The sequence below is a fragment of the Phyllobates terribilis genome, unplaced genomic scaffold, assembly GCF_046119375.1.
Source record: "Phyllobates terribilis strain yellow unplaced genomic scaffold, ASM4611937v1 Scaffold_4__5_contigs__length_816908805, whole genome shotgun sequence".
Taxonomy (NCBI): Eukaryota; Metazoa; Chordata; class Amphibia; order Anura; family Dendrobatidae; genus Phyllobates; species Phyllobates terribilis.
The window spans coordinates 499,431,678-499,456,578 of record NW_027362764.1 but is presented as its reverse complement, the minus strand read 5'-3'; the positions used below and the strand labels follow the sequence as shown (position 1 = coordinate 499,456,578).

General features: G+C 40.5%; 1 protein-coding gene across 1 annotated transcript in view; it reads right to left on the bottom strand.

Annotated features, from left to right (window-relative positions):
- Positions 1-18,598: 18,598 nt before the first annotated feature.
- Positions 18,599-24,901, bottom strand: part of JARID2 (jumonji and AT-rich interaction domain containing 2) — a 166,267-nt gene continuing 159,964 nt past the window's right edge. The window contains exons 17-18 of the mRNA XM_073678794.1: positions 24,286-24,393; positions 18,599-20,846 (exon numbers count right to left, since the gene is read on the bottom strand). Of these exons, the coding sequence (XP_073534895.1) occupies positions 20,664-20,846; positions 24,286-24,393 (291 nt within the window). The 3' untranslated portion in view covers positions 18,599-20,663. The remainder of the gene's footprint in view (positions 20,847-24,285; positions 24,394-24,901) is intronic.

Sequence of the window (24,901 nt, the reverse complement as noted above, 5' to 3'; positions counted from 1 at the left end):
AAATAAATAATTTCATACCATGACGACTGTGTAGTTTCATTACAGTTATGGGTCTGATTATCAATCTTTTAGTATTTCTTTATTATACTGGTTCTTAAATTGAAAGTGCAACAAAAAAATTTGCACTTTCAGCTAGACATATGTGTTTCCCTAAAAAATTTTTTTTACAAGACAACCTCAACACATTTTGTTTCTAAAGTGGGCTTGCGTGTCTAAATGTTAAACATATTTAGGAACTTTTTTATGTCAATGTTTGAGGCAAAACAATTAACTGGCACACTTTATACGAAGTGTTTTTAAAGGCTAACCTTTATTTTTCTTGTTAGGACAAACTTACACAGCTTTTAAAAGAAATTATTAATATACTCCAACAAGCAAATCTGACAGTTAATTCATTTGTACCGCTTTGTGAATATTTTCCCGATTTTAAGAAACATCTATCTATAGTCTTTTTCTTTAAAAAAAAAAAAAAAAATTGCCTAAGTACTTTACTCACCCAACTGAGGTCCAGTGCTGAGTCTCCTCTGCTGGTCATGTTGTCTACAGCGCTGACATCTCGTTGACAGTGCTACAGCGAATCTGAGCAGCTCATGCTGTCTAGTAGGGTAGAGCTGCTAAGTTCACTTATTGACTTGAGGGCTGTCGACGTGATGTGCACTGAAAGCAGCAGCATGAGAAAATCGGTTTAAAAAAATTGAAGTTGGAGACAGGGGTTTTCTAAAACCAGACACCTTTTAAAATGTACAATCAGTTTTGATTTAATTTTTTTTAAGATCATAAAACAATAGAAGTCCTGCTTCACTTGGCAGCTTGTGACTCAGGGACATGGTTTGCACTTCCACATGACGGCTTCATTGTTTGTTTGAAACCTGTCCTTGTCCATATAGCAAAAGGTCTAATTTTTATTTTTGATGTTTATTTTAATTTAAGTCAATTGGCACACAATTCAGTGTTCTATGTATATACATGGATAAAATTGTTGGTACCCCTCTGGTAGAAAAACTGACAAAAAGATGATTTTTGGATGTAAAATCCCTTTCTCATAGCCTTCATTGGGGGACAAGGGAAACCATGACTGTACGCTGATGCCACCAGGATGCTGACACTAAAGGAAGAGTCAGGTGGCCTTTTAACTCTGACGAGGATCGCAACACCATGCTTGGACTATCAGTCAGCTCTACCGACTCGAGTGTGACTGCATGTATTTCTACGGCTAGTTTGACCATTGCGTTGCTATCCTCATCCGAGTTGTACATCTGCCTGGCTCTTCCCTAAAGCCCCCGTCTCACATAGCGAGATCGCTAGCGAGATCGCTGCTGAGTCACGGTTTTGGTGACGCAACAGCGACCTCACCAGCGATGTCGCTATGTGTGACACTTTGCAACGATCAGGCCCCTGCTGTGAGGTCGCTGATCGCTGCAAAGTGTCCTGGACCGTTTTTTGGTCGTTGCTCTCCCGCTGGTCAGCACACATCGCTGTGTGTGACCAGCGGGAGCAGCGATCAGGCTGGTAACCATGATAAACATCGGGTTACTAGGGGCACACGCGCACCTAGTAACCCGCTGTTTATCATGGTTACGAGCCTGCTACGGTGAGCGGTAACCTCCCGCTCACTGTAGCAGAGTGGTAACCATGATAAACAACGGGTTACTAGGAGCGCCTGTGCCCCTAGTAACCCGATGTTTACCATAGTTACCAGCCTGCTCCTGCTTCAGCAGGCTCGTAACCAGGAGCAGGACATCGTGGAAAGATTCTTTCCACGATGTCGCTGCTCCCCTGATCGTTGGTGAGCCTGCCTGTTTGACAGCTCACCAGCGACCACATAGCGACGCAGCAACGATCCCTGACAGGTCGTATCGTTGTCGGGATCGTTGCAGCGTCGCTAAGTGTGACGGGGCCTTTAGAATTACAACCTAAGGCCATGGCCCCACTATCAGTATTTAGTCAGTATTTTTTGTCAGGAGTGGGTGATAAATGCAGAATTTGTGCACTTGTTTCTATTGTACATTTTCTCTGATTGTTCCTCACCTGGTTTGGTCTCCCACTCCTGAGAAAAAAATACTGACCGAATACTGCTAGTGGGGCCGTGGACTAAGAAATAAATCGGCTCCTTCTCGTCAGGCTAGTGGCATCCACGCTCTTCAGTTTAATAAGAAAATCAGTACAGGAAGCAGAATTTTTTTATTAAAAAAAAAAAAATATATATATATATATTAATTATATATATATATTATATTTCTCACACACTACTAGGCAACATGAACAAAAGGGACGGTGCTGGGTCCCCAAAGAAGACTATGAGAGAGGTTTTACAGTAAATCCTCTTTTCTCCAGCGCTTTACTGATGGACACAAAAAAACTTGGGGCATCCCAAAGCGTTCCCTAGGACGAAGAGAAATTATATATAAAGATATAAGGCAAATACCTCAAGTAGTAACCCAAGTGACGGCTGTTTGCAGCACCTTCTCCCCAGAATCTCATCCACCAAAGCTAAAGTTTGAATTCTGTAGAATTTTGAGAAAATGTGAATGGAAGACCAAGTAGCAGCTGCAGGGTCAATTCCTGCAGGCGGACAAGCACAGGACGCCCCCACTGTTGTAGTGTTATGAGCACAGGCTGCAAAAAAGCTTTGTCCAGGTGAAGGACAAGAAAAGGAGAGCAGTAGGGCAGAGCCGTCCGTTTTGGTACTCGTCTGGTGGAAGTGATGGCAATCAGGGACACCACCTCCCGGGAAAGCCAGAGCAGAAAAATACTGTGGTGTGATTTATGAGGAAGACATTGTAACGTGCAAAGCACCAGGTTAGTATCCCAGGGAACCAAGGTAGGTTGGTAAGAAAGAACAGAGTGGGCTACACTCCAAAGAAAAGTCCTGACCTGAGGTTTTGAAGCCAGATCTTTCTGAAAGAGAATGGACGGAGCTGAGGGCTAAGCCTGACTCGAGACCCGACTGCAGGAAGCAAGAAGGGAAGGTAGAGGGTAGAGAGAAAAAAATCATGTGATTCACATCAGAGGAAGAAGGCCATCCAGGTACGAAGGTAGATACAAGACGAGGATAGCTTCCGTGCCATGATCATAATCTGCACAACCTGATCAGAAAAGCCTGAAGATATTAGAACTGTGACTTCAACAGCCTTGCTGTTAAATTGAGCGATCAAGAATTCAGGTGGAAGAGAGGACCTTGGGAGAGTAGGGCTGGGCAAGCAGAAAGTCTCCATGAAATGCCTTTGAAGAGGTTGACCACTTTTGTGCCCCGTGATCTAGGCCAGTCCAGAGCTGTGAGGATGATGGGGGATTCCTTATGACTTTATCTTCTTGAGCAGCTTGGGTAACGGGTAGAGGCGGGAACAGATAAAGAAGGGAAAACGGAGACCAAAGAATCTCCAGAGTGGCAGTTGCGACCACTAGAGGATCTGAAAACAAACTGGGGAACCTTGTGATTGTGTCTGGATGCCATTAGCTTGACGTCTGAAGCACCCTACTGCCAGCAGATTTGATTGAAGACAGTTGGATGCAAAGCCTGTACCCCAGTTGTCCACTCCTGGGATGTTAATTGCAGAGATTGTTCTGATTTTTCGATCCACCCAGTTGAAAATCTAAGAGACCTCTGCCATTGCTTGATGACTCTGAGTCCCTCAATGATAGTTGATGTAGGCCACATCCACAGTTAGACTGGATCCAGACTGAGAGACCCGTCAGCTAGTCATGCCAATGTAAAAGTGCAAAACAAATTGCTCTGAGTTCCAGAACGGAGATGGACTTCATGGTTTTTCCATCGACCCTACATTGTCAACTTTGGAAAAACTGCTCACCAACCGAGAAGGCTAGCATCCTTCATCACAATCTGACAGTGAATAGGAATGAAGAAATGACCAAGAAGAATGAGTTCCGCCACCAGATCAGAGACTGTCTGACTTGGAGGGGGGAAGAAGATAAGGTGATCCAGTGAGAGGACAGACTTATCCCAGCAAACAAACATGGTCAGCTGCAGAGGCCTGGTGTGGAACTGAACAAATGGGATTGCCTCAATGGCCGCCACCATCTTGTCTAGAACACCCATGCAGAAGCAGAGAAGAAAGGGATAAGTGTGGTTCAGGGACTAAATGCTGGTTTGCAAAGTCAACATCTTGTCTTCTGCAAGGAAAACTTTCACTTGGACTGTGTTAAATGGAACCTGTAATCAGGATTGTGATAAGTAAACTCCATGCAGTGTCAAGTTGGCACCGTTACACTGATTTAAATTATAGCTTTGTTTATGAAATCCATCCTGTGGTTGTTTAATCTTTATTTGCAGTTTGGATCTAGTTAGATTTTTGTGCTTTGGGCGGGCCTGTGCGCGGGTCTTTCTTTGGTGCTCTAGCATTATCTTCATTATTGTGGCTTAATTGACAGGTCACCTGTCACCTATTTTAAATACACCTCTTGCGCAGTTCATATTGTAGTATTTTTTTATTTTTTTTTAAAAACTAACCCCAGCAAAATGGCGCCTGCGAATGCACAGTAGCATCTATCGATTGCCGATGGATGCTACTGCGCACGTGCCACGGCCATTTTGCTGGAGCCAATTTTTTTTTTCTCCAACAAAATGACCGCTGCGCAGTAGCATCTATCAAAAAGTGATAGATACCACTGCGCCATCTTGCGGGTGTTAAAATTTTTTTTTTAAAAGACTACAATATGAACTGCGCAAGCACAGTATTTAAATTAGTAGGCAGGTCACTGAAGGATCAGTGACTTGTCCTTTAAGCCACAATGATGAAGATAATGCCAGAGCACCAAAGAAAGACCCGCCCCGAAGCACGAGAATGTAATTATCTCGAAACTGCAAATGAAGATTAAACAACCACAGGATGGATTTCATCAACCAAGGTATCATTTTAATCCGTATAATGATGACAACCTGACACTGCCTGTAGCTTACTTGGCACAATCCCGATGACTGGTTTGCTTTAAACAGCATTCCCAGGAAAATGATGCACTGAGCAGGGATCAGAAATGACTATCTATCCAAGGCAAGACAGCATGTCGAGCGTGACTTGCAGACTATGTAGGTTCTCATAGTAAGAGGGTGCATTGACGATGTCATCTAGGGAGTGAATGACCACTATTACCCTGACCAGCAGAAGATTGACAGAAGCCATGACTTTTGTTTGCGGTCCTCCCTTTCGGATCTGGCCATGGCTCACCAGGTGTTCACAAAGTGGGACTGAATGACCGCAAAGCACAGAAATTTCTGGTGTGCTGGAAAAATGGGGATGTGGAGATAGGCATTTTGAATGTCCACTGAAGAAAGAAATTCTCCAGGTTTCATGGAGGCTGCAAAGGAACTCCATCCTGAATTGGCGAAGCCGGACAAGTTTGTTCAATAACTTTCAGTCCAGACTGGACAGACTGAACCATTCTTCTTGAGGTCACGACAAAAACATTTGATTAAAAACTTTAGAGACATTTTTTTGTAGCAACTGCAAAAATGACACCAGATTGTTGAAAAGGAAATGACTTGGGGAGAGGGAGGGGCAAATAAAAAAAAAAAAAAAACAATATTGTAGAGGACTGGTGAATTCTATCTTGTAACTAGAGGAGACCATTTCTCTGACTCAAGCATCATTGACCAAGGGGAACATACCGTCCCAGAACAGGAGGAGATGGCTGCCCTCCCTAAGTGAAGCCCTGTCCTGCGGAGGAAAAGCTGTTGCTTCTGGTCTGTGAAGAGTTGGTATTGATGCCATAAGGTGGCCTCTTATTGAGTGACAGTCGGTCAACCTTGGGGGTTAGACTGAAACTTACGAAAGGAGCGAAACTGACGCAGCTTTTGGTTAGACGAAGATCAAGTGGGTCTCTTTTATGGAAACAGGGTGCTTTTCCCAGATTTGTCTGAAATGATCTTGTTCAACTTCTCCCCAAAATGAGAGCCACGGAGAGAAAGGTTCGTGAGAGACCACTTGGATGTGTGGTCCATGTTTCACCTCTTGTGCCAGAAGATACGATGGATAACTACCATATTGCTTGAAGCCTGGGCCGAGCAGCTAGCTGGTTGAAAAGAATAGGGACTGAGGTACTTACCGGTGTGGGCAGTCTTATCTGCAAGGTTTGCCTGCTCCGATGGAGCAGAACAGTGTATGAAGCCTTGGCATCGGTACTTTGTCCATGCTGTGACTGCCTTGGCAACCCAGGTAGCTGTGAAGGCTGGACACAGGGCCGACCCTGCGTCTTCAAATGCAGACTTGGCCATGGATTCCATTTGTTGATCTGTAGTTTCCTTTAGAGACGCTGCCTACATCAGAGAATGGTATGCATGTGGTCTTTGAGAGTCTGGACACCAGAGGATCCATCAAAGGAGTGGAGGAACAGGTGCCAACCAAGATTCACAGGAAAATTATCATATGTTCACATCTTTGAAAACGCTTTTCGGGTTGAGCCCACTCTTTATCCAGTATGTCATTGAACTTAAAGTGATAAGAAAGCATTAGGCAGTACATCTGACCCTCCTGACGAATACGGAGTCTGCAGAGGCTGAGGAATCTACTACCTTCACGTAGAGGGTTTGATTTACAGCGTAGACAAGACTGCCAACGATGTCTATGTTTTATAGCATTATCAGAATCCAAATCTGAGTCTAAATCAAAGTTATGATCAGATACCTCAAATGACCGAGGTTTTGGGGAAGAAAAGCATGATTAGGAGTGTGGTCTCAGAGCTGTGTGCTGTGCCTTGCTGGTGGGTTAGACTCACTCTGGGCTGTGGTCATAATACTTAGTGCGGTGGTAGCCTTTCCATGATAGTGACCAGGGCTCTGATACCTTGGTAAACTCTGCAACAGACAAAGAGGTTAAAGGCCCATACCACAGGGCCTCCTAGGTCGGACATGGGGGAAATAGGGTGCAGTAGGCAGAGCAGGTTGCAAAGCGATGGCCCAACGAAAACTGTGCTGCAGGCAAAATATACTTGTGACCGGAGAGGGAGCAGAGCAAATAGATTCCCAGCCAAGAGGAAGAAAGAAGGCTGGAGATGAAAGAAGAAAAGCCAAAAAACGACATTGGGGGTTCTATGGGGATGCGCATGGAGCTAATGCAATGGGATGCGGGGAGAAGATTCACCTGCCTGTCCTGAACTTCTTACCAACGTTTGATCCATCCATGGTCCGTAGCTAGAGATGATCTTCAGCTTAGTCTTCGCTCCGTGCACGTGCCAGGCTCTGGGGGGGCGAGGAGTGCAAAAGAAAAAGGGTAAGGACTAGTGTTGAGCGAGTATGTTCGGTTAACCCTTTCGCCGAATATACTCGGCCGAGCACCGAGTATTTATAGAATGCTCGGGCTTTAAGTTTTTGTTGCTCCGTAAACATGATTTGCAACTGTTTGACAGATTTAATACATGTGAGGAATGCCTGTTTTTCCAGCATTCCTCACATGTATTAAATCTGTCAAACAGTTGCAAATCATGTTCACGGAGCGACGAAAACTTAAAGCCCGAGCATTCTATAAATACTCGGTGCTCGGCCGAGTATACTCGGCGAAAGGGTTAACCGAACATACTCGCTCAACACTAGTAAGGACCATCTGCACCAGTGCCTTAATGCCAACTGCTTTAGGAAAAAAAGGTCCTGCCGCCCAGACAAGAGAGGATACAAACTTGCCCCTGGCAGAATTTTGGCCTGTCTTTTGAGTCAGGAAAAAAAGAGTGGTCCACCCTCCTCTGTTACCATATCTGAAAAGACCCGAGAAGATTAAATAAAAAAATACACTATAATGATACAGGAATTTACAAAATTAGATAATCCATATAAGACTAAATGACTAGATGTTGATGTGTCTATTAAACCAGAAGACCTATATATATGACACAAACTAGATGAAATATAAAATGTAACATTTATTGATGATATATTAAAAGATACGTAATTAGAATAAAAAATAGGGAAAGGAAGCACAAAAAAGAAGAGGTCACATAGGTATGTAGCAGCAATATTAAGATATACATGCTAGAAATTAGTACATAAAAACCATCCTCCACAGAAAAAGTTACATAGGTATATTGCAGATAATAACGTGAGACAGTGGTAAAGTGCAATGTGCTAATACAGTTCTCACAGTATGATGATGATGGTATCCTTAGAAAAGATTGAAAATAATTTGACCATAGGAATATGTTAAATTAATGTGTGTCCTGCAATGAGCATAACTGGTGTTTACATACAAACTTGAAATCAATCAGTCTGCATATTTAAAGGGTAAAAAGTAGTCCGTGTGCTGTTTGGTATCATGATGTGTGCCACATTGAACATGGACAAAAGAAAGCTAAGGAAAGAAAAAGGTAAAGGCTATAAGGCAATCTCCAACTAGCTTGATGTTCCTGTTAATACAGTTACATATATTATTCTGAAGTTTAAGGTTTATGCAACTGTAGCAAACATCCCAGAACGTAGCCGCAACCAGAGTCCAGATCAACTTCCAAAGAAATTAGAGGTGAACTCCAAGGTGAAGGTAGATCAAGGTCAGATCATGCCATCCATTGCTGTCTTGGCCAAAGTGGACTTCGTGGAAGGCAACTGAAGAGGAAACCGCTATTGAAAGTAAATCATAAAAAAGCAAGACTGGAATTTGCCAAAATTTATATTGACATGCCACAAAGCCTCTGTGAGAATGTCCTGTTCATAGATGAGTCAAAACTAGAGGTTTTAGGCCAGTCACATCAGCTCTATGTTTACAGACGCAAAAATAAAGCATACAAGGAAAAGAACATTGTACCTACTGTGAAACATGGAGGCGGTTCGGTTATGTTTTTGAGGCTGCTTTGCTGCATGTGGCACAGGGTGTCTTGAATCTATGCAGGGTACAATGACATCTCAAGACTATCAAGGCATTCTAAAGCCAAATGTGCTGCCCTGTGTCGTAGGTCATGGGTCTTCCAACGGGATAATGACCCAAAACACTCATCTAAAAACATCCAAGATTGGCAAAGCATTGGACTATACTGAAGTGGCCTTCTTTGAGCCCTGATCTCAATCCTATTGAATATCTGTTGAAGGAGCTGAAACATGCTGTCAGGAGCAGACTTCATTCACACCTGAGACCGCTTGAGCAGTTTGCTCATGAGGAATTGGCGAAAATACCTGTGAACAGGTTCAGAAGTCTCATTGTTCGAGAAATCACTTGTTGCAGCGATTGTCTCAAAAGGTTGTGCACCAAATATTAAGTTAAGAGTGCCATCATTTCTATCCAAGTCATCTTCATTATTTTTTTTTCTGTTGAACCAAAATTCAAAAGTAATGTCTGATTTTCATTAGTTGATATTCAGTAAATTTAAATTAGAAAATTACTATTGTAAGTTTTAAATTATTTCAGTGACCATTGTCGGTTTTTCTTACTTTAAGAGAAGGGCACCAACAATATTGTGTGATCGCATTTTCTGCCGTTGCATTTTAAAGTCGCTTGTTGATTTTAAAGAATTTAAATAAACAGTTTGTGACTCAATGGTAAAGTTCTTGCCTTCAATATCACAAGGTGCTTTTTTTTTCACGCCTTTTCAGAGTAAAACATTTCATGATCCTTTAATCTTTTTTATGCAGCTGAAGACTGACGTCCAATATTTTAAACAAATCTTGTAATTCAGTACAATTGCACAAAAAGTTTGATGAAACATTTAGAAAAATCACAAATTATGAATTCAGCTAAAACATGAGGATAAAAGAAAACTACACTAACATTGTAAAACAAAAAAGACCAACCCAAGTAAAGTTAACAAAAAAAGGTGCAAATTAAATAACGAAGGTGGCACAAACTAGAAAAAGGTGTAATTAATGACTTTCATGAATAAAAATGCTTATAAGACCATGAAGAATCGAGGCCTAAATTCTAGACAGTGCAAAGGTAGACACTTTTCATAAATATTCCCCAATGTGTGCAATTGCAACAATTCCTATTAATGTAATGTGGTTTTTTTGTTTTGTTTTGTTTTTTTACATAGGACCAGTGTTGTGGCCTTTTTTTTAAGGCCACGGCCCCACTATCAGTATTTGGTCAGCATTTTTTCTCAGGAGTGGGAGCCAAAACCAGGTGAGGAACAATCAGAGACAAGGTATAATAGAAACAAGTGCAGAATTGGTGACTTATCACCCACTCCTGGTTTTGGCTTCCACTCCTGAGAAAAATTACTGACCAAATACTGATAGTGGGGCCGTGGTTTAACACTTCGAATTGGTGGGCTCTCCAGAAGTCAGACCTCCATAAATTATAAAGTGATGGCATTATAAAACCTATTGTTTTTTTGGAAAAACAGCACTACAGTTTCTTTTTAGCCAAAGCCAAAAGTGGAGTCCGCAAGGAGAAAGTGCAAGTCTTTAGTTTCCCATTGCAATTCTGGCTTTGGTGGAAAAAAAAGCCACATAAAAATTAAAAAATATATAGTGGCAGTTTAAAATAAATACATAACAAAGGGAGAAAAAAAGCACCGCAGCATCTTCTGTTTGTGATCAATTTTGTAGGACATTCCATTCCTACTTTTATTTAATAAGGTCTGTGTGCTGCCATCTTGTGGCATTTCATAGCAGCAAATACTTGTTTCTTGCCTATCTTTACACAGGGTTCCCACATCTGTGATATATGGGCAAGGGGAAAATGTTCTAGAATGATTTAAAAAATTAAGTTACAGTACTTACCTGTTCTCCCCAGCATTGCTTGACTGCTGCAAAAGAAAAACATCGTAGATAGACTTTTACCATGAAACCAGATTTCTCCAACTTCATCCAATCTCTTACAAATGCAACATGCCTGCATACTAAATACAGCTCATCGTCCAAACATATTGAAGGGCTAGACAATTTACATTCGGGTAGTGACTTTTATTCCGTAGGAGCCATCATGAATTAATCTTCTGGGCTCAAGCAGTTTACTGTAATTGGCTGCAGCGCTGTCAACATGACGACACTGTTGCAGCCGAAAAACAAAGACTGAAGCGCTGGTGGAGAGGCAACGCTCAACCCGGGGGAGTAAAGCTGTTACTTATTTTGTACATCATTGAGCCTATAGGCTAAAGACAGTTGAAACTAGACATCTTCTTTAGTGACATCGCCATACAGTTTTGCATGATTTTCAAGTTGGAAACTAAGGAAAAGATTTTATTTTGGGGAGATGGGGATGGGAGATGCTCATCACCAGGTTAAATCTGTCTAAGAGCTGTGTTAACAAACCCCATATATTGCACTTGTAAATGTATTATTTAAGCTGAAAATCACTATGTATATGATCTTAGCCGCCTCTATCCAGCCCAAGAGGGGCTTCCAACGCTGCAGCTGCAAGGGTCATATAGCAGCATAAGAAGCTCACAGTTCAGACCAGAAAGCTGGTGCACTACACTGCCACACAAGAAGGAGCAGCACCCACAAAGTCAGGGATCACTGCACTTCTGGTTGAAAACTGCTTTAAGTTGGCAAGTGGGGCCTACATGGGTTGGACTAGTTTTCTCAATTTCTGAACAATTTTTACAGTATGGTAGGGCACATTGACCAACTGAAAAAGGTTAGTGTCATTAAACGCATCTGTGAGCAGGATTTCACCCTCCAAACTATTTAGATGTGCATGTAGCCCTTTCAAAGACAAGTCAAGCATTACCTCTACATGATCAGTCCATTTCTCCTTACCGATAAATCAGCATTTTAATTGATATGCAAATGAGAGTGAAGACCTACAGCTAATATCTGACGCCTCTGTCACTCCAGCTCTATTCCCCACTTTGTGCCACCACCTCTTGACTTGTGACCTCTATGCTGTGTGAATTCAGGCAATGGAGTCATCAGCTAAGCAGCAGAAGGCGGTGGTGGGAGGGAAATGGTGCTGGATTTGTACTGCAGTATTTCTTCTGGGATGAGCTAGCTTTTGCTCCTCAAATGCATCAATAAGTCTGGGGTGGCCATGGCCCTATCAATGGTTTATGAATTTCCTTACTTGGTTCATTTTTGGTAAGCACTAACCACTGCATACTAGGAACGCTGCACAAGATCCTTCATTTTGGAGAAACTGACTTACAGTTGTGATCAAAAGTTTACATACCCCGGCAGAATTTTTGCTTTCTCGGCCTTGTTTCAGAGAATATGAATGACAACAAAAAACTTTTTCTCCCCTCATGGTTATTGGTTGGGTGAAGCCATTTATTGTCAAACTACTGTGTTTTCTCTTTTTAAATCTTAATGACAACCAAAAACATCTTCCATGACCCCGCTGAATATTTAATTAATGTGTGACCCTGCTCTGTCCACTTCTATGAGAGTAGTAATGTAGTGGACGGAGCAGGGTCACACATTACACCACTCCTCCCGTAGAAGTGAACAGGAACAGAGCATGGTCACACAATTTCCCTCCACCACCAAAAAAATAAAAATAATATTCAGCTGGGTCACATATTACCCTAACGCTCCCTGGAAATGTATGACCCTGCTCCATCCACTCCTGTAGGAGCAGTGGTGTAATGCGTGACCCCGCTGTCTACTTCTATAGAAGTAGTAATGTAGTGAACAGAGAGGGGTCACACATTACACCACTGCTCCAATAGAAGTGGAAGGAGCGGGGTCACACATTAGATACTGCGTATCTAATCCCATCCTGTGTGATACATTCCCCTGAGGCAAATATCTAATCCCATCACGTGATGCACTATACTGAGCCCTGTATCTAATCCCAACATGTTTTACACTAAGCGTATCTAATCACAGCACGTGATGCACTCCTCATATCTAGCCCCAGCTTATGATACAGTGAGCCGCACCAACTAACAGAATCAACGCTGCCAGCCATCCTCAGTGACACTGCTTGTCAGTATCACTTTGCAGTCACCAACAAAATGGCTCCTCACTGTGATCCTAAACTTCATCCTTTTGCAAACACTCTGGAGAGGAGTAGAGGAGTGATGTCACACACATGTGACCAGGCCCCGCCCTCATTTACTGCAGTCAGTGAGAGCTAGCACTGCACTAGGTTTTCATAGCAAATTTCAGCAGCTGCTCCCCCCAGTGTTTAAAAGTGGAAATATCAGACCTTTTTAAATTATTTTTCAGATTTTACTTAATTAAAAACATTTTTTTTTTTTTTTTTTTTATTAAAACGTTAATAGTTTACATTTTTTTCAATTGTTGAAAAAAAAATTTTTGATGGCACCTTCCCTTTAAAGGGAATCTGTCACAAGGGTTTTACCACCTAATCTGAGAGCAGCATAATGTAGAAGCCGAGACGCTACCTCTAGAGCTGTCACTTAGTACACTGTCCATTGTAATTTTGATAAAATACCTCTTAACAGTTGGAGTTTAAAGAAGAACTCCTCCTCCTCCTCCCATCAAAGTTTTTTTTCCTCTTAATATATTGCAGTGATCATATTATATGGCACTGTGCACTTACAATTGCTCATTTTGCCCTTCTATCAGCTAATTCTTCTGTTTCCCATTAGGTCTATGGCATCACATGATTAAAAACTGACTAGCTGAATCCTTCTAAGCTCTATGTAGAAACAGGAGGTCAATTCTGTCTGCAAAAGTCAATGGAAGGGGCAAAGCAGCTGAGTAGAAGAGCTGGAATGATAAATGCAGGTAGAAGAGACTTCCTGTTTCTACATAGAGAAAAGAGAAGAATTATCTGGGTAGAAGGGTAAAATGAGCAATTGTAAGTACACAGTGCTATATAATGTGATGACTGCAATATATTAAGAGGATAGATGGGAGTGATTTTTTAACCTTAAGAGGATTAGTAAACCTTCTACTATGAACTCCTCCATATTCATGAGCTCTGTATAACCATACCCACATCAGATTGGTAGCTTTCTGTGTACACTGTGCATAGGCAAAAAGCTTCCACTCAGTTGTATGGACAGGACTATACAGAGCTCACTATTTAAAGAACTGGTACATCTGCACCAGATAAAACCGCAATTTTATCAAAACTGCAGCAAGCAACCCAAGAAGTGATACATCGGGCAAGAAAATATGCAGAATGGGAGAAATCAGGCTAAGCAACAGCAGTGAAAGACTTGGGTATACTAATGACTCATGTTCAGTCTGTGATCTAACAGTGTGATGCAGCAGCAAAAAAGGCAAGCACAATTTTGGGTTGCATTAACAGAAGCATACAGTCTAGATCACGTGATGTTATTTTCCCCCTCTACTCCTCTTTGGTCATGCCCCATCTGGAATACTGTGTACAGTTCTGGGCACCACATTAAAAAAAAAAAAAAGACATCAAAAAACTGGAGCAAGTTCAGAGAAGAGCTACCACGATAGTGACCGGTCTGCAAACAATGTCCTATGAGCATAGGATTTGGGAATGTTTAGCTTGCAAAAGAGAAGACTGAGAGGAGACTTAATAGCTGTCTACAAATATGTCAAGGGCTGTCACACTGTAGAGGGATCATCCTTATTCTCATTTGTACATGGAAACACAAGAAGCAATGGAATGAAACTGAAAGGGAGAAGATACGGAATAGATAATAGAAAAATCTTTTTGACAGTGAGGATGATCAATGAGTGGAACAGGCTGCCGCAAGAGGTGGTGAGTTCTCCTTCAATGGAAGTCTTCAACAATAGGCTGGACAGAAATCTCTCTGAGATGGTTTAGTGAATCCTGCATGGAGCAGGGGGTTGGACATGATGACCCTGGAGGTCCCTACCAACTCTTAACATTCTATGATCGCTGGAATCAGGATCTCTGCCACTACATCATGCTACTCTAAGATGGGTTAGCAAAAAACAATTGACAGCTTCCCTTTAATGCTTGCCCAATTTTCCTTCTTATAGCACCTCAATAACTAATAATTGACTTAATTTGCTGCCCAATATAGTAAACATGTATACCTCAGTGGCAGCTGAAAGTCATCACCTAATATAGCCCTTGTTAAAAGTGTCTACATTGGGTACCATTTTAGTTGAGCGATACAGATCAGATAATACAAATGATGTTTTTCACAATGAATATGCATCATGTATTTCAGAAGAGGTGATAAATGCCTAATTGCTGGGATTCACTTGATCACTAAAATGAGAATACCAAATTGAGTTGCAGACAAGAATGAATAGGAATGACTAAGACAGCCAAGTACAGTGTCACTCCTATATTAAGTGGTTATTCTAAAGGAATGTTTTAGACCCCAATAAATGTCACAACAACTCCTTTAGCTCCACTTTGGTAGCAAATCTACTGCCTAGATAAGTTGGTGTAAATATGAAGGTCGTACTTCGGCACCGTGCAGACGTAACATTTTGCAACTCACCTGCCCAAATAAAGCGGAGTGATTGACCACCCTGTATGCGCATTACAGCCTCTCCCTGTGCCAAAATTACTGCTCCCTGGCACTAATCTATTGCTTTCAAGTACACCGTTAAAATATATGGTAGACACGTCCAGTATTTGGTGAGTATTTTACATCAGTATTTGCGAGTCAAAACCAGGAATGGGTGAAAAATGCAGAAGTGGTGATGTGTTCTGACCATATAGTGAACATGGCCTCAGAGTTATTACTCTCCAATCAAGCCATGTCCCTTACTTCTCCAGTTTAAAACCATTTTTGAGTTTGCTTGACCATTAACCACAGGGTTCAAATACATTTTCTACAACATTGTCTTTTTACACTGGGAATGGAATTCATTATCACCGTTGTGTTGGTGCTAGGAACACTCTGTAAAAAAAATAGCAAGATCTGTCTATCCAATTTATTTCTGTAGTTTCTACATTGAGGAACATTATACCCTGCCTGTGTTGAAATTTCTTTTGCCTATCTATATGCAATTCTTCATGGTCTGAGGAAACATTTCTCAGTTGGACAGACCCCTTTGTCAGGTATAATGCATCAACCTCACGGTTCTTCAGGCAGCCTCCGTTTGCTGATGTATCATACCTGACACATTGTTTTACATCTCAATAAAGGTTTAGTGCATAGGACTTTGTCCTGGGATCTAGTAGCGTAGCTGGAACATCCTATGTCCACCATAACTTCTCTTCATTATATGCAATGCCGGCGTAGGTGGGGGGGCATCCCCATGAAGGCCCCCAGCATCTACAAGCAGAAACTGAACTGATAATAGCAATCTTGTATTATCAGTGCAGTTTCCAGTGTTAAATGTGCAGTAGGACCTTTGATGACATCGTGACCAAAAGTCCTTTTACCAGCAGGAGTCTAGAAGAACTGAACAGGAGAAGACAGGCTGGTAAGTCCTCTATAGTGCGTGTGTACAGAGTATGTATGTGCGTTGGGAATAAATGTGTGTTTATGTACCTACGTATATACAGACGTGTGTCACACGCAGTGTTTTTGTCACATACAGTGTGTGTAGTATCCACATTTATAGATACCAGCAGCGCATGTGTGAGCTTAGCGGTGTAAACACGTCAGCAATCACCCAACGAACGAGCAAAATGCTGCTCATTCATCGGGTGACTGGATTATGATGGGACAAAAATCACTCTTCTCAGCAGCTTAGCGTCCGGTGTAAACAGGATATATGCTGCTCATAACATGATATTGTAAAGGGACAGAATGATCTCACAGTGATTATTCTGTCCCTACCATTCTTGGCCAGTCTGTGTAAGAAGCCAATAAACAAGCGCCGAACATCTTCAATACAGTCACTTAATGGTCTGAAATCAGCTTGTGTAAATGTAGCATAAATTGTTTCTGCATGTTGATACATTAATACATTTGCATTTGGGGCCCCACATTTAACTTTTGCCCTGGGCCCCACAATTGTCTAAAACTGGTCCTGATTATATGTGCAGTCAAGGCGAATGGGCGGCAGCAGCAGCAGCTGGATCTACCTTTGCCCCATACAGGTGTTGTGTCCTCTACACAACACACCAATTTTAAAACCTCTTTGTGCCCATCCACGAAGTTATCAACCTACGGGCGCTGTTCTCTCTTACTAGTACAGTAGTGTTCAAAATAATAGCAGTGTGTTCAAAAACATGAGTTGAGCACAAAATCTTTATTTCTCTAATTTTTATTTCCATGCATTGGGAACATTTCTAATTAAAAACATGGAAAAATGGATACAATTTTTAACTACTTAACAGAAAAAAAAAATAAATGAACATTGGGCTGTTCTAAAAAATAGCAGTGTCTGCATTTGTCTTTACAAACTCACAATATGTACTCTTTTTTTGAGGATTTAGCATTCCTGTGAATCACTAACCTAATATTTAGTTGTGTACCCACAGTTTTTTTTTTAGAACTGCTTTACATCAATGTTGCATAAAGTCAACTAACTTCTGGCACCTGTCAATGGTTATTCCAGCCCAGGATGCTTTGACTACATTTTTTGGCATTTGTTGGCTTTGCCTCAGAAAAGGCATTTTTGATGTCAGCCTACGAGTGTTCTATCGGATTGAGGTCCGGGGATTGGGCTGGCCTCTCCATAACCTCAATTTTGTTGGACTGATACCAAGATTTTGCTCTTTTACTGGTGTTTAGGGTCGTTGTCTTGTTGAAACACCCATTTCACAGGCATATCCTATTCAGCTAAGGCAACATGACCTCTTCAAGTATTTTAATATATGCAAACTGGTCCATAATCCCTGGTATGGGGTAAATAGGTTCGGCACCATAGTAAGAGAAGCATGCCCATATCATGATGCTTGCACCACCATGCCTCACTGTCTTCAGCGTGTACTGTGGCTTGAATGCAGAGTTTGGGGGTCATCTGATGAACTGTCTGTGACCCTTGGACCCAAAAAGAACAATTTTACTTTCATCAGTCCACAAAATGTTTCTACTTTTCTCATTATGCCAGTTGATGTGTTCTTTGGCAAATTGTATCTGCTTCAGTACGTCTTTTTTTTTTTTTTTTTTTTGGACTTCTTGTTAAGAGATTAGCTTCACACAGGCGTCTTCTAACTGTCACAGTTCTCACAGGTAACTTGAGACTGTCTTTGATCATCCAGGAGCTGATCATTGTCTGAGCATTTGCCATTCTGGCCATTCTACGATCCATTTGAATGGTAGTCTTCCGTTTCCTTCCACATCTTTCTGGTTTTGCTTTCTAGTTTAAAGCATTGGAGATCATTTTAGCTGAACAGCCTATCATTGTCTGCACTTCTTTATAGGTTTTACCCTCTCCTATCAACTTTTTAATCAAAGTACGCTGTTCTTCTGAACAATGTCTGCAACGACTCATATTTCTCAGGCTTTCAAGGAGAAATGCATGTACAACATGTGCTGGCTTCACCCTTAAATAAGGGTCACCTGATTCACACCTGTTTCTTCACAGAATGATTGACCTCACTAATTGAACTCCACCCTGCTATTATTTTGAACACACCCCTTACAATTAATTATTTAAATACAGACTCAAAAACCTGCAGATCATGAATGCTGAGCCTGTTAGTTTTCTTAGAATCTACTGCACCAACTGGTAAATTGTTTGACATGTGGTAATATAGTTTATACCAAAAACCGTGATTAATCTGGTCATATTGGACTGCTATTATTTTGAACACTACTGTATCTACACTTTTCATGGTGTGACATTGCTGTGTGCATGAGCCATAAAGGTTTTTGTACATTATTAAAGTCATTCACAAGCACCACCTGAGATCAGAGAACATTGGCAAGTCTAAAAAAATAATTGGAACACGTCTCAAAAAAATTTGTCTTATTTATTAATAAACCTTGTTGTACAAACCTGAAAAGTAAACAAAACTGGCAATAAACAACATGGAGTCTTTCCCGTCACAAGGAAAGAGAGCAGAGCAGTGCTAATAAATTAAATGTCAACCTGTAAGCCGTAGTCATAGAAGTTTACTGTCGAGGGAAAAAAAGCACACAGCAAGGCCATAAAACTGGACAACCACATTGGAAAACACGTGACTCGGTTTATGTTATTGTTAAATATTCAAAAACAGTTCAGTCTTCTGCAACAACAACCAACAAATTGTATTAAAGGACACTCTCCCAATAGTCACCACTGGCGAGTTCAGTGCAATATGGCTAGCTACGGTTTTTCGGATTTCTTTCAAATCATGAAACAAAGAACAATTTTGTGAAAACTATTTCCCTTTTTTTTTTATACTTTAGTCCCACACATACAAACAACCAGGAAAAAAGGGGCAAAAGTTACGCCATTATTTCTTTTTAGTTGTTCAGTGATGTAAGCAGCACTTATATATGTTACAAGAATAACCCTGTAAGCATCCAGACCATCTGATGAAGAAACTGAAATGTAAGGCTTTTTCTTCATCTTATTTTTTCTTTTCTTCTCACCGTCCCCTATCCACCCCAATCCCCAAAAGAAGGCTCAAGTATTTTAATCAATTTACAAGCATATGTACAAAAAAAAAGGTTGTGATTTGTAATTTGTTTTGTTTGCAAACACAGAGCTAACAGAGAAAAAAATATATAAGACAATGAGGAAATTTTTTCACATTCACGACAGAACAAAAAAAAATAATAATAATAATAATAATAATAATAATTATAAAGGAAAAAAAAAAAAATTCAGACCCTAGTGGCTCTAGAAGGTGATCGATGAAGCAATTTCATCTCTGTCGCAGGAACACAAGACAGAGCGCGGGGCTGGAACATAAAACAATGTACATACATATTAATGCTGATTGTGTGATGTGTTGAGATATAGCAGTGGAATGAAATGGAATGTTCGAAAGATTGCACGTCTATGACATAGAAGCACTTCTGGCTTCGACCATTTATATATATATATTTATATACTTTAAATTCATTTTTCCTTTTTTTTTTTCCAAAGGATGCTATTGAAGTTTTTTTTTTTTTTTTTAACATTTCTTTTTCATTTTTTGATAAAGTAGCCAACAGCACCAAAAATAACAGAATGGATTCCTTAAGAAATCAGGCACAGTTTATAGTCCCCCACCCCCCACGTGACTTTTGCCAGGAAGGCATTGCTTGAGTTCATTTGCCTCTCTTCTTCTTCTTCTTCTCTTTAAACTGATGCATAGAAATGTGCTGGTAACAGAGAACCATTTCCAAGTCTCAGCATTCTGCCTCTGGTTTTTGTTTGAAAAAAAGTCCATCAGCTGCCAAACTTTCCTCCGTTTTTTTTTTGTGTTCTGTTTTTTTTTTACCTTTTTAAGTTACTATAGTTTAAACCCCAATTTAAAAAAAAAATAAAAATACAAAACTCATCTTGCACGTGACAGAATGAGACGTAGCCAAGAAAAAAGCAGATTTTGTTCAAGTTTCGATTTTGTTTTGTTTTTTCTTCTCTAGAAAAAAACTGCTCTCTCGACTGGATAAAGAAATACAAAGAAAAAAAAAACACCTTAAAACTTATCAAAAGGTTTTAAAAGCCTTTTTCACATATGAATGTCAAGAAAAGGCTTTCTGTATGTAATTCAGTCTATGGGGGCAGCAGAAAGAAAAAAAATCAAGAACACGGACTGCCCCTCTTAGACTGCCATAAAACAGTGACTAGACTGCAGTGTAGAAAGTCTCACTGCAGCGTCTACATATAAAACAAATAAAATAAAATCAACAGTTTAATGCTAAAAACAAAGTTACTTCTCTAAAAACCAGAAGAAACCAAAAAAAAAAAATCTTCATAGAGCTAGTGCAAAGACAGCCTGCATTCTACAGCAAGTACTCCAAACTATGGTAGAATTACAAAATAAAAATATATATTTATATATATATATATTTATATGATCAGAGAACTGAGAGGGTTGGCATCTTCAGGATGAATTTGAAGCACTTTTGGACAAACTGATGGATGAAAGTCTGGAGCATGGCACATCAAGTGTGGCTCTCTTCCTTGGTCCCCTTTTTGGTGTACATTTAACCAGACAGTTCTCAATGCTGTTGTTTTTACCAGACACCTTCCCGCAGATCTGATTGACAAGACTTATTATTTGTTCCTGGAAGTAAAAAGGAAAAGTAATTACAAAACAGACAGACAATCACATACACTAAATAGCACAGGTCTACAAAAAAAAATAGTTTTCAGGTGCCAAGGTTTTTTCAATGGATTTAGGGTATTTTGAGAGTGGTGAATTATAATAATCCTATTACTTTTGCTGAATTGGTTCTAGTTTCTGAGAATTCATCCACGAAATAATGCATTCCCCCAGTGCGACTTGTGTGTGATAACAAATATAATAGCTTTGGGTCTGTCTTTTGGCTCTAACAGTGTCTTAAGTAATGAAATATCCCATATAATTATTTTCTATTTCAATTTGTAGGCTTCTAATGCTATAAAGGCGACTTTTTGAAGCCAGAATTCTACTGTAATTAACTATTAAATATCTCAAACTAGAGCCAATCTGGCAAAACCAAAGTCATATTCTTAATCAGCACTATAAACTTGATATAAAACCGTTCAGACATCGTTGGCACCAAGATCACTGTATACCAGTGTTATAGGTCTGGAATAAGAGACAAAACCCAAAAATATAAAATAAACTATCATAAAAACACCCTCTCATCCCTATTTATAGTCACCCTGATATATTCCTTAAGAAAGCAAGGTTCCGGTTGATTGAACCACCTTAAGGGTTTGCTCACACTACCGTATAAAAGAAATCGGAGAGTGGGACGATTTTCTCTTATTGTCGTCTGTGTACAATCCGTTTTTTTACTCCGCAGCTATTAATCATTTACAGGACCATTTACAGTTTCCTATGTTACAGAATTGTAATGTATCCGTATAAATCAGATGCCATACTGATGGTCCTCTATGGCATGTGATTTCTTTTCTCGCACCCATCTGATTTTGGTAAAATTGTAGCACGTTGCAATTTTTATTACTCATGTCACATAGAGCCGAGAAAAAATATGCAGATCTGCACTGCCTCATTGAATAACATTGGCTCGAGTGCAATCTGATTTCTTTATAGGATTGCACTCGTCCGATTTATACGAGTGTGATAGAGACCTAAATGGCTCAGTAAAGGTTTCTGATCTCTGTCAAACTCACATACTGTTCATGGTAAGGGATCGTTTACTATATATTTTGTGACTGTCAGACACTTTATTTTAGTGGCCGGTGGGACTTTGTTTTCCATACAGGACATCCATCTCCGGCCTGCCTTACCCTTGCTGCTGGCATAAAAGGACCCACAAAAGGATTACTGTGCTCACTGCCCATTTGACTTTGGGAGGAGAAAAGTCTATAGGATTTGTGCCACCTTGTGGTTAACTGCAGAACTGCAGGCAAATATGTATAGAACAAAGATTCCCAACCATATTACAGAAAAGAATATTCAGCTTTAGGGAAGCCCTAATGTCTTTCTTCTCTATCAGAAGCATGGAGTAGAGGCTTCCTGGTATTCCCAATACAGAAAAATGTTTCAAGTTGGCAATACTCCTTAAAGGGTTATTCCCAGAACTCCAGAAACAGCCAAGTGGGCTGCACCATGCAGTAGCTGTACCATAAATGGGATATACGGAAGCAGAGCAGCCAGCTGGGCTATTTCTGAAGCCCCAGTCACTTATCAGACCCATTGCCAACCTAAGACTAGGTTCATACTAATTTTTGTTTCCATTTTTCTATGAATTCTGTTGCTCTGAAATGATGCTGCAAGAGATCTGTGACAAGTGCTTTTTGCCTTCTCACTGCAATGGGTACAATGAGGAGGAATGGGGGATCAGGACCCCTATTCTAGGATCAAGAATATTGTGATCAGATATTTATCACGTATAGGTACAAATTTCCTTTTGTGGGAAACCCCTTAAATTTGAGAACTATGTAAGCAAGGGTAAAGATGACAATGCTATTATCTATTATACACACAGCAAAACAAAGCGTAAAAGGAACCAGGATTCTCTTATACATAAAATATAGAAAGAGACCAGCACTCCTATAGTATTACATGAAAGCGTTGGTGCATGTATGTTATAGTTAATACAGACAGGTATCCAAACACTTAACCGCGCTCTGCAATTCATGACTGCATCAATTCCAATATTTCTACATACGTAGGTCACATCCAGGAACACAACATAGGGGTAATCTGTAGGTAAATAGCGTTTAAAACCTATTTAGCCGGCTTAAATATAAGCACTGCTACAGAAAGAAAATGATGTTTTATTTTACCTTTAACTACTCAGTCAATGCTCACTATTTAGTGAACTCGCTATAACCACTCCCTGCGCCCCCATCATGACTGGAAGCAAGCAGCTGCAGAGAGAATATAACTTCATTTTCGCCCTGTAGCCGCTGCTCCACTAAGAGAGACAGGCATGACATACATGTTTTTTACCTGTAAATTACTAATATACAGTGGCTTGTGAAAGCATTTTTTGTGTTTTGCTAACTCACAATCTGGAATTTCACTGTTTTTCTGAGGGTTTGCATCAGTTCATGTAGAGAACATGCCTACAACTGTAAAAATTTGTTTTTCTTTTTATTGTGAAGCAAACAACAAATAGCACAAAACAACTGAAAACTTCAGTGTGCACAACTATTCACCCTCCTAAAGTCAGTACTTTGTAGAGCCTCTGCAGCTCCTTCAGTGTCAACTTTGGTCTCTGTGCTGCCTCTCTGATTAATGCCCTCCTTGCCAGGGCTGAGAGTTTTGGTGGGCAGCCCTCTCTTGGCAGGTTGTTGTGGTACCATGCTCTTTCCATTTGATGATAATGGATGTGATGATGTTCCAGGGGATCATCAGAGATTGGGACATTTTATTTATAACCCAACCCTGACTTCGACTTCTCAACAATTTTGTCCCTGATTTGTTTGGAGATCTCCTTGGTCTTCATGGTGTTGTTTGGTGAGTGGTGCCTCTTGCTTAATGGTGTTGTAGCCTCTGTGGCCTTTCAGAAAAGGTGTGTATATACTGACAGACCATGTGACACTTAGATTGCACACAGGTGGACTTCCTTTCACTAAGCATATGACTTATGAAGGTATTGCTTGCACCAAAAATTTTTAGGGGCTTCATAGGAAAAGGGGTGAATACATATGCACATGCCAATTTTTAGTTACTTGCTCCCATAAATTTAATCTATGCCTATATTTTTCTCACTTCTCCAACTTGGACTATTTAAACACAGGTTGTAATGTAACAAAATGGGTAAAAAGCCAAGGGGAGATACTTTCACAAGCCACTGTATCTGCAGGTAAATAGCATTTCTGGATGTGACAAGTTCCCGTTAACATTTTTTTTAATCAGAAAATAAGCCATCCAGCAGCGACTAGGTGATCTCAATGGATGTACCCCAGCTCTAGTGACAACTCTCGATGTGCATAATCAGGCCACAAATGAACTGGGGAACAGATAGGTTTTTGGAAAAGAGAAACCTGGATTCTCTCGCTATACAATAGATAATTCAGTTGTCAGGGGTTATTCTACTAACCTCATCATAGCGATACATCAGCTTTAACCCTCGACACGACTTCTGCTTCTCGACGTGACGCAGAGCACACTCCAGGCAGAACACGACATTCTCGTTTTCTTGCACCACCTAAGACAAAATAAAGCGAAAGATCAAATTAGGCAACACCAAGATTCTGTCGGCATCAAGCAGGAAATGGAGCCGGTACTGAAATACAGCCGCATAATCTCATTGAGGTGGAGGTTAAAAAGTGGTTGTACGCAGTAATTATATTACGTACTGGAGGATGCCCGCCAGTGCACATTGCTCTAATGAATGATACAATATGAAGAAGTGGCCTGTGTGGCAGTAACAAACCCAGTAATTTGAGTCCTTTTGTACCAAGAGGAAGGTAAGGCAGGCCGTAGATGGACATCCAGAATGGAAACCAATGTTGAAAGGGCCACTAAACCTAAAATACAAGTTGGTCCAAAATGAGAATGTGTCCGGTAACAGTTACAAAATATATGTAAAAGTTCCCATATCATGTATGTCTGCAAGATATCTGAAAGATATTGCTTCACCGTTGCAGCCGGAGAGCTGTTTTCTAGGGAAAGGAACATTATCAGTGTGACCATAAGTTGGGACAAGAGGACTA